The sequence below is a fragment of the Oncorhynchus kisutch genome, linkage group LG22, assembly GCF_002021735.2.
Source record: "Oncorhynchus kisutch isolate 150728-3 linkage group LG22, Okis_V2, whole genome shotgun sequence".
Taxonomy (NCBI): domain Eukaryota; kingdom Metazoa; phylum Chordata; class Actinopteri; order Salmoniformes; family Salmonidae; genus Oncorhynchus; species Oncorhynchus kisutch.
In genome coordinates, this window is record NC_034195.2 from 37167604 (window position 1) to 37178071 (window position 10468).

The 10468-nt window shown below is 42.2% G+C and overlaps 1 protein-coding gene across 2 annotated transcripts; it reads right to left on the reverse strand.

Annotated features, from left to right (window-relative positions):
• Positions 1 to 1892: 1892 nt before the first annotated feature.
• LOC109867086 (class E basic helix-loop-helix protein 41) lies at positions 1893 to 6289 on the reverse strand. 2 transcript variants are annotated; one of them, XM_020456002.2, is made up of 5 exons: positions 5551 to 6289; positions 5355 to 5418; positions 5088 to 5195; positions 4868 to 4979; positions 1893 to 4653 (listed from the first exon to the last, which is right to left on the reverse strand). In XM_020456002.2, the coding sequence occupies exons 1-5, from the start codon at positions 5610 to 5612 to the stop codon at positions 3710 to 3712; spliced, it is 1290 nt and encodes a 429-aa protein (XP_020311591.1). In that variant the 5' UTR covers positions 5613 to 6289; the 3' UTR covers positions 1893 to 3709. The 2 variants fall into 2 exon arrangements, with proteins under 2 accessions (XP_020311591.1, XP_020311592.1); XM_020456003.2 differs by having other exon boundaries at positions 5523 to 6281.
• Between the last annotated feature and the right edge of the window lie 4179 nt (positions 6290 to 10468).

Here is a 10468-nt window from a genome sequence, read left to right on the forward strand (position 1 = left end):
ACACAAGTCATTATTCCAACAATTGTTTACAGACAGATTATTTCACTTATAATTCACTCTATCACAATTCCAATGGGTCAGAAGTTTACATACACTAAGTTGACTGTGCCTTTAAACAGCTTGGAAAATTCCAGAAAATGATGTCTTGGCTTTAGAAGCTTCTGATAGGCTGATTGACATCATTTGAGCCAATTGGAGGTGTACCTGTGGATGTATTTCAAGGCCTACCTTCAAACATAGTGCCTCTTTGCTTGACATCATGGGAAAATCAAAAGAAATCAGACAAGACCTCAGAAAAAGATTAACGTACTTTGGTGCGAAAAGTGCAAATCAATCCCAGAACAACAGCAAAGGACCTTGTGAAGATGCTGGAGGAAACATGTACAAAAGCATCTATATCCACAGTAAAAACGAATCCTAGATCGACATAACCTGAAAGGCCGCTCAGCAAGTAAGAAGCAACTGCTCCAAAACCGCCATAAAAAAAGCCAGACTACGGTTTGCAACTGCACATGGGGACAAAGATCGTACTTTTTGGAGAAATGTCCTCTGGTCTGATGAAACAAAAATAGAACTGTTTGGCCATAATGACCATCGTTATGTTTGGAGTAAAAAGGAGGAGGCTTGCAAGCCAAAGAACACACCCCACATCCCAACCGTGAAGCACGGGGTTGGCAGCATCATGTTGTGGGGGTGCTTTGCTTCAGAGGGGACTGGTGCACTACACAAAATAGATGGCATCACAAGGCACGAAAATTATTTGGATATATTGAAACAACATCTCAAGACTTCAGTCAGGAAGTTAAAGCTTGGTCACAAATGGGTCTTCCAACTGGACAATTACCCCAAGCATACTTCCAAAGTTGTGGTAAAAGGACAACAAAGTTAAGGACAACAAAGTCAAGGTATTGGAGTGGCCATCACAAAGCCCTGACCTCAAAACTGAAAAGGCGTGTGTGAGCAAGGAGGCCTACAAACCTGACTCAGTTGCAACAGCTCTGTCAGGAGGAATGGGCCAAAATTCATCCAATTTATTGTGGGAATCTTGTGGAAGGCTACCCGAAACATTTGACCCAAGTTAAACAATTTAAAGGCAATGCTACCAAATACTAATTGAGTGTATGTACATTTCTGACCCACTGGGAATGCGATGAAAGAATTAAAAGCTGAAATAAATCATTCTCTCTACTATTATTCTGACATTTCACATTCTTAAAATAAAGTGGTGATCTAACTGACCTAAGACATGGATTTTTTACTAGGATTAAATGTCAGGAATTGTGAAAAACTGAGTTTAAATGTATTTGGCTAACATGTAAACTTCCGACTTCAACTGTATATTTTCCTTGACAGAGTGATGCTGCATGTAAAGAAAATGGCTAAACTTACCCCTCTCTCCCCTACATTCCACAGTAGCAGTACATATCAGCCTGAGGACTTACAGTATCCAGGTGTACAGTATCACTTCCTATTCACACCACTTGTTTTTGGAGACCTAATTAACTTAACGGTAGGTGATTTTTATCACCCAGAGCCGATAAGTCCAATAATGGACATGGTCAACTAAATGGGTAGGGAGACCTCGTCAGTACCTTAAAGGGATAGTTCATTCCTTTGAAGTTGAAGCTAATATTTTGTACTGTAACGTGTTTGAACTACAGAGACAATCATTGTAATATTTGTGATCATCTTTAGCACAGGTGTCAAAGTCATTCCACGGAGGGCTGAGTGTCTGCAGGTTTTCAAAAACCTGCAGACAGTAGGCCCTCCATGGAATGAGTTTGACACCTCTGATCTATAGCATGCCTCCTATTAAATCATTTGATATAGCTATGTCTAAGAAGGAAACAATCAAGTTGTTGGCAAAAAAACTAAACAATGAGGCATCCGAATAGTTTTTGGTCTGATATTTATTTTACAACTTGTCAGCAATAATTTACAACAGCATATGTGTAAAGCATTGATGAAATGTGCAACGGATTCTCAGTTAAATATTTTTGTTGTTGTTGGTTCTACCTTTCTTCTACAACATTGACATCGGACATATATTCCATAGTATATTCACAAAACTATTTACACACACATGCCCCCTTTAATGACAGTTGAAAACATAATCGATTTGAGGCAAGAGCTGCTGAACAGAAGCAAAAAATAAACAAAATTGGATATGCAAATCAAATCTAGTCACTCACACAAGAAACTCAAACATGATAAACACCACAATTGCAGGAAAGGATTGTACATTTTAAAAGGATATTTATCAGAACTTTTGGTCACCAGACCAAAGTTATCTCCAACTACATACACCTAATCTGAATGGAGGTTTGTGTATGTATTAGAATGTGATACTAGAGCTTCTTCTTCATTCGGAGTTGGAGTATAAGTTGTTTCATGTAGCTTTATAAATACATTAAGACGTATATCCCAAAATGAATTATGATTAGTGGTTTACGTTTATTCAAAAACACTAAAAAGCCTCATGATCTGTAGTAGCCTAGTATCTTGTTCTTCAAACACATACACAGTCTATACAGTCTGGAGTTAAGTTTCTGCCCTCTAGTTTAGTGATTTTCTTCAAGAACAATGTATTTAAAAAATACATACAGTGATGCACTACAATAGTTGTTAAGTGAGTGTTGGGAAGGAACGAGGAGGTTTTTCAAAGGCAGAAACAAGTGCACTTTATCTCTGAAACTTCCAGAGCTAAGAAAAACAAAGGTAGTTACATTCAATATCAAAGTTCATGCCTAATATAATTTAGCTGGAGGTTTAGCTGACTGGTCACAGGGTGTCTCATTATGTGTGCAGAGATGGCAACCAATCAGGGATATAATTGTCAATTGTCATAAAACAGCATCTTCCAATGATGTACTTCCTTTCAATATTATGCGAAATATCAGCAGTCAGCAAAATGTATCTGAGGGGGTTACTGCAAATTCCAAAATACTAAATAAACAAATCCAAATGTGTTGGCATGGAGAGGGAGTTACATAATATGAAGTAAATAATTTGTCCAGTCAGATGGCAACCATCTGGGATCTATGATCCAAGGTGGACATCTCGGTTTGAAGTACCTAAGTAACTTTCTCAAGCACTTTATACAGAGGCCAATTTAGTGCATAAACAAGGAAATGGATCAAATCACACCTATCACAATTAGTCATACTGTACAGTGAGAGTCAGAAATGTTGACCTGCAATGTTGACCTTGGCGTAGGTCAGTTGCAACATCCTACATCCAAAGTCACTAGCTGATTGGGGATCAGAGGGCAATATTGCTTATAAGCAGATTGTTTGTCTTGATGTTTTGGCACTGATATTCGCAGTTTAAAAGGCTGTGTTAATGGAAAAACTCCAGCTCAATACAACCTATGATTTTAGTAATAACAGACGTGTACATGTTGTTAGTGTCAATAATTGTCGATTAACATTCAGATTATTATTGCATTAAGTGCAAAAGGCACACACTGTCACAACTTCCCCCTGCTTGGCCAAGATACAGGAGAATTTTAACTGTGAAATTTGTCTCGAAACTCCTATATCAATACAAATCTATCGAAAATACGAAAATAAGGTAAAAACAGACAGCTGTCGGAGAATCGTAAACAACATAAATTGATGTGCATTCTGCATTTTAAGCCTAACACATACACAGTTCAATTAGCCAGTTTTTACAAGAAAGAAAACAAAATCTCAAAATGTCATCTTAATTATGTACTGTCATTTTCATTGTCTGGGGACTCATCCCCTAATTCCTTATCATCATCTTCATCATTCTCAAGATTGTCCTCCCTCTCATCAGGTGAGCCCGGCTCCGCCACGTTTGACATGTCACTGTCGTCGGAGGGAGAGTCCTTGGAATCGGAACCGAATCCAGATATCTTCTCTGTCGACATGCGGGAAAAAACACTGGCTGTTGCGGCCGCAGCTGCCGACGCATGCGAGTTGAGGCTGGGGTATAACCAGTGAAATTGAGATGAGATCGTGGCCGCTGCCGCAGCTGGGTACACAAACTTCTCTAGGTTACTTTTGTCAAATAGAGGCATGTAGGACGCTGCCGCCGAGGGATTTATGAAGTAAAAGGGCATGCAAAAGGGAGTCTGTCCCACGCCAGTTATTCCCATCAACGAATTCATAAAGACCAGATCAGGTCTGGTGGTCATGTCTGCGCTTGTCGTGCAGTTTCCAGCCCAGTTCATCTTTGTTTTTTTGGCAGCGCGGTCATCCTCGAACTCCTGCTTTATCTTTACTGCCTTGGGCCCCTGCAGTTTGCTCCGGTCACATCCTTTCTTCCCATCATTCTTTTCCGCCTCACCCCCGTATCCACTGTCTGTGTCTGTGTCATTCTCGTTAAGCTCTCCATGACCCCTCTGTATGACTGATACGCGGTCATGTCCGGCTTGGCTGTCTGGTTTTTGGCCATCGCGGTCGAGCGCGTCTCTGGCAGGTAGCTGGGGATGGAGCAGTGGCGTACCAGGCTGAAACTGCGCCGAGACTTTGTGCAAGTGGCTGATTAGTTGCGCGCACCGCTGCTCACATGCATTCCAGTTCTCCAACTTGTTTAGGTACTGCAGGACCTCTTTGGCACACGCTTGGAACCCCGAGTGGAACGCATCCAAATCAGCGCGAATGGGCACTTTCATTGATAGATCCCCTGGAAAACATGCATTTAAAAGTTAGAAATGAGAACTTCATTGACTGAAATAAATTGTACCTAATTGTGAGAATGCAGCCATATCAAATTTGATGGCTACAATAACTTTTACGCATAGCCTATCCAAAAGCAAAGAAGCCAAAATAGAGAATTCATAAACTCTAGCCTATCATGAAACTGAATAGTCATTGGAGGTTATGCAACAACAACTTACCATTCTGAAAAGCCAGAATCTCCTGGTGCTGCTGCTCAGTGACTGCAGTCAAAGCGTTTAAATGCTTCAAAGTTAACTCAAGAACAACTGCTTTCTCCAAATGCCCGAGCGTCTGAGTGGAAAACACGAGATCAGATAACTCAACAATCATTCATCAAAACAATACAATTTAAAAAATTACATTTCATATGCAAATCACTTCTTAATCGTAAAAGCTTACTGTCAGTTTGAGATGTTCGGGTAACAAATCCTTTAACTGTCCGATACACTCATTGATTCTGTCTCTCCTCTTCTTCTCTATCAATCGGTGTGGTAACTTGTACGCGTCCTGGGAATGAAAATATACATTTGATTACGACCACAGAAACAAATGATAGCATTAGATCAAATCTAAAACAAGTACAACACAGTCAAGACACATCCTACAAGGACGTTTTACCTATCAGACATTTATTGATCTACAAACAAGATAAAAACGCGCGCATACCTTGCCATCTTCGCGCTTCAGCCCTCTTTTCGATTTACACATGTAGAGTGAGGAGTATTCCACCCTGACAAAATGAAAAGGGCAGGTTAGTTACATAGTTAAACGTACAAATGGTGTACATCTAATAGTTAATGGGCATAGCCCCATACCATGGGCATAGCCACATACCGTTCTAAAAATGAAATCATTAGATTACCCTAAGAAATCAGCATGATCCATAAATTTCCTGTCCTGCAGACGCGAGATTTTTTCATCCATAACTTGTCTCTTGTTGGTATTCCTCTTTGTCTTTACAATGTGTCTTATTCCAAAACCAGCAGGCAGAGAAGCTTTTCGGAAAATGTTGCACGGCGAGTGTTCTGAATAGTGCTGCAACTAGAATGATGTCTAGTTTCCTGAACTGCCACTTCGCGAGTCGTTTGTACGAGAGCGCACAGCGCACGCGCGACTCCAGTCGGAACAGCTCCAACTCACGTGTAAACTGCACCAGCACGAAGTCCGGTAATTAAGACCTTTGCTATTCCTGGTCTAGTAGACCTACGCGACAGCCCGTTTCTATGGCAATGCAAACTTGGACCGTATCTAATTCTCGTTATTATATTGGATTTAACATTTATATTGTGAAGAAACTGAAATAAGAGCCGGTGAATATGCTCATTCCCACTGACCACATCAAGGTGAATGTGAAGCAAAAGCGGCATGCACATAAGACATAAGCACACGGGAAAGTAGGCGTTGAGCGTATGTATGCGTGCGTGGAAGGAGCGGGTGTGTAAGGAGAGGGTGCGCAAGGAGCGCGCACACACACACACACACACAAACATCCTGCGGGCGAGGTACTCATCCCTTCTCGTTCTCGCACCAGTAGTCACTCAACCTCCAGCTGCCCCGAGGTGCGTTTTCAGTAACAATGGCTCTGGCTGTGTGCTCAAACACGTGCGCCGCAGTTCCTTATACCAGCCCCCTGTCAAGTTGACAACAATATAAATAGAATCATGAACATGGCCCATTTGAGAAGAGAAACAATTACTATGAACAAAAATATAAATGCAACATGTAAAGTGTTGGTCCCATGTTTCATGAGCCAAAATAAAATATCTCATAATACAATAAAATGCCATCCTAAAATATGTAGTTTTGTCACACAACACAATGCCACAGATGTCTCAAGTTTGAGGAAGTGTGCAATTGGCATGCTGACTGCAGGAATGTCCACCAGAGCTGTTGCCAGAAAGTGTAATGTTCATTTCTCTACCATAAGCCACCTCCAACGTTGTTTTAGAGAATTTGGCTTTATGTCTAACCGGCCTCATACCCGCAGACCACATATATGGCGTTGTGTGGGCAAGCAGTTGCTGATGTGAACGTTGTGACCAGAGTGCCCCATAGTGGTTGTGGGGTTATGTTATGGGTAGGCATAAGCTACGGACAACGAAGACAAATGAATTTTATCAATGGCAATTTGAATGCACAGGATACAGTGAAGAGATCCTGAGACCCATTGTCGTACCATTCATCCGCCGTCATCACCTAATGTTTCAGCATGATAATGCACGGCCCCATGTTGCAAGGATCTGAACACAATTCTTCCATGGCCTGCACTCACCATGCATGTCACCCATTGAGCATGTTTGGGATGGCCAGGATTGACGTGTACGACAGCGTGTTCCAGTTCCTGGCAATATCCAGCAACTTTGCACAGCCATTGAAGAGGAGTGGAACAACATTCCACAGGCCTGATCAGCTCTATGCGAAGGACATGTGTCGTCCTGCATGAGGCAAATGTTGGTCACACCAGATACTAACTGGTTTTCTGATCCACACCCCTACTTTTATATTAAGGTACACTACATGACTTAAAGTATGTGGACACCTGCTCGTCGTACATCTAATTTCAAAATCATGGGTATTAATATGGAGATGGTCCCCCTTGCTGCTATAACAGCCTCCACTCTTCTGGGAAAGCTGTCCTCTAGATGTTGGAACATTGTTGCAGGGACTTGCTTCCATTCAGCCATAAGAGAATGAGTGAGGTCAAACACTGATATTAGGCGATTAGGCCTGGATCGCAGTCGGCGCTTCAATTCATCCCAAAGGTGGTCGATGGGGTTGAGGCCAGGGCACTGTGCAGGCCAGTCAAGTTATTCCACACCGATCTCAACAAAAACATTTCTGTATGGACTGATTTGTGCACGGGGGCATTGTCATGCTGAAACAAGAAAGGGCCTTCCACAAACTGTTGCCAAAGTTGGAAGCACAGAATTGTCGAAAATGTCATTGTATGCTATAGCGTAAAGATTTCCCTTCACTGGAACTAAGGGACCTAGCCCGAACCATGAAAAACAGCCCCAGACCGTTATTCCTCCTCCACCAAACTTTACAGATGGCATTATGCATTGGGGCAGGTAGCGTTCTCCTGGCATCCGCCAAACCCAGATTAGTTCGTCAGACTGCCAGATGGTGAAGCGTGATTCATCACTCCAGAGAATGTTTTCACTGCTCCAGAGTCCAATGGAGGCCAGCTTTACACCAGTCCAGCCAACACTAGGCATTGCTCCTGGTGATATTAGGCTTGTGTGCAGCTGCTTGGCCATGGAAACCCATTTCACTAAGCTCCCGAAGAATAGTTATTGTGCTGACCTTTGCTTCGAGGCAGTTTGGAACTCGATAGTCAGTGTTACAACCGAGGACAGATGATTTTTACGCATTACACACTTCAGCACTCAACGCTCCCGTTCTGTAAGCTTGTGTGGCCTACCACTTCGTGACTGAGCTGTTGTTGCTCCTAGACGTTTCCACTTCACATTAACAGCATTTATATTTGACTGGGGCAGGTCTAGCAGGACAGACATTTGACGAACTGACTTGTTGGAAAGATGGCATCCTATGACGGTGCCACATTGAACGTCACTGAGCTCTTCACTAAGGCCATTCTGCTGCCAATGTTCGTCTAGATTACATAGCTGTGTGCTCGATTTTATACACCAGTCAGCAACGGGTGTGGCTGAAATAGCCAAATCCACTCATTTGAAGTGTTGTCCACATACTTTTGTATATATAGTGCATCTGTGACCAACATATGCATATCTGTATTCCCAGTCATGTGACATCCATAGATTAGGGACTAATGAATTATCTGTAACTTTTGTTTTGTATGTTGCTTTAATATTTCTGTTCGATATATATATATATATATATATATATATATATATATATATATATATATATATATGTGTGTTAACTTATGCGTGCATGGCTATTGAAACCAGTGGTGTAGGATGCACTCCCTCAGCCCCGAAGCTACTTTTTTTTTCTTCTTTTGGATACATTATTTTGTTGTTTAGGAAAACAGAACTTCTTGCAATTCTTGCTAACAGAAAATCTTGCTGTTTTAAAGCTAATTTCCTGCAATTCTACACATTTTGCCTTGGGGCAGAGAAAAAAAGTGCAGTTTTATATTTCATATTTTGCTATTCAACACATTTTGCCATGGGGGCTGAGAGAAAATATCGCAGTTTTGGGGGAGCGTCATATGCCACTGGTGACAATAGCGATACACGCATAAGTTAACACATATAACGTAGGCCTACACTTCTGAACGTATTTATTTTGACAGTGAAGTTAAAACTTTTCAATTTGGCTCTTTACTCCACCATTTTGGATTGGTGAACAAATGTTTTATAAGGCAACTGTACAGAATGTTTTATTTATTTGAGGGTATTTCGGTGGCCAGCCAGATGCCTGACAACAAAGATCAATGACGACCACATCCAGACATGAAGAGTTTAATTTCAAAATGCTATATATTCATTTTCAGAAATGTTGAGAGATTGTTATGTTTTCTCACTATCTAATCATGGCATGGGGTTGTTCAATTACAAATTTGACCCACTTTTCTCCCCAATTTCGTGGTATCCAATTGTTAGTAATTACTATCTTGTCTCATCGCTACAACTCCCATACAAGCTCGGGAGAGACGAAGGTCGAAAGCCACGCGTCCTCCGAAACACAACCCAACCAAGCCGCACTGCTTCTTAACACAGCGCGCATCCAACCTGGAAGCCAGCCGCACCAATGTGTCGGAGGAAACACCTTGGTTAGCGTGCACTGCGCCTGGCCCGTCACAGGAGTCGCCTCCCTAACGCAGACAACGCTAGGCCAATTGTGCGTCGCCCCACGGAGCTCCCGGTCGCGGCCGGCTGAGACAGAACCAGGGTCTCTGGTGGCACAGCTAGCACTGCGATGCAGACTTTTTCCACATTTTGTTGCGTTACAGCCTTATTCTAAAATTTATTATATAAATGTTTTTCCTCATCAAATTACACATAATACCCCATAATGACAAAGCAAAAGCAGGTGTATAGAAAATTTAGCAAATGTATTACAAAAAAACTGAAATACCTTATTTACATAAGAAATCAGACCCTTTGCTATGAGACTCGAAATTGAGTTCAGGTGCATTCTGTTTCCATTGATCATCCTTGAGATGTTTCTACAACTTGATCAGAGTCCACCTGTGGTAAATTCAATTGATTTGACATGATTTGAAAAGGCACACACCGTCTATATAAGGTCCCACAGTTGACAGTGCATGTCAGAGCAAAAACCAAGCCATGAGGTCAAAGGAATTGTCCATAGAGCTCCGAGACAGGATTGTGTCAAGGCACAGATCTGGGGAAGAGTACCAAAAAATGTCTGCAGCATTGTAGGTCCCCAAGAACACAGTGGCCTCCATCATTCTTAAATGGAAGTTTGGAACCACCAAGACTCTTCCTAGAGCTGGCCGCACGGGGGAGAAGGTCCTTGGTCAGGGAGGTGACCAAGATCCCGATGGTTACTCTGGCAGAGCTCCATAGTTCCTTCCAGAAGGACAACCATCTCTGCAGCACTCCACCAATAAGGCCTTTATGGTAGAGTGGCCAGACGGAAGCCACTCCTCAGTAATAGGCATATGACAGTCCGTTTGGAGTTTGCCAAAAGGCACCTAAAGGATTCTCAGACCATGGCCTGAATGCCAAGCATCATGTCGGGCGTAAACCTGGCACCATCCATACTCGTCGCCAAACCCACTGGCTCCGGGTCATCTACAAGTCTTTGCTAGGTAAACCCCTGCC

Bases quoted from the DNA above. Each gene is read 5' to 3' on its own strand.
- LOC109867086 (XM_020456002.2), bottom strand. From the start codon at position 5,612: ATGGATGAAAAAATCTCGCGTCTGCAGGACAGGAAATTTATGGATCAT. The intron at 5,196-5,354 runs GTATGCGCGCGT...TTTCATTCCCAG, and splicing joins TGAAGCGCGAAGATGGCAAG to GACGCGTACAAGTTACCACA. The intron at 4,654-4,867 runs GTAAGTTGTTGT...CATGTTTTCCAG, and splicing joins GATTCTGGCTTTTCAGAATG to GGGATCTATCAATGAAAGTG.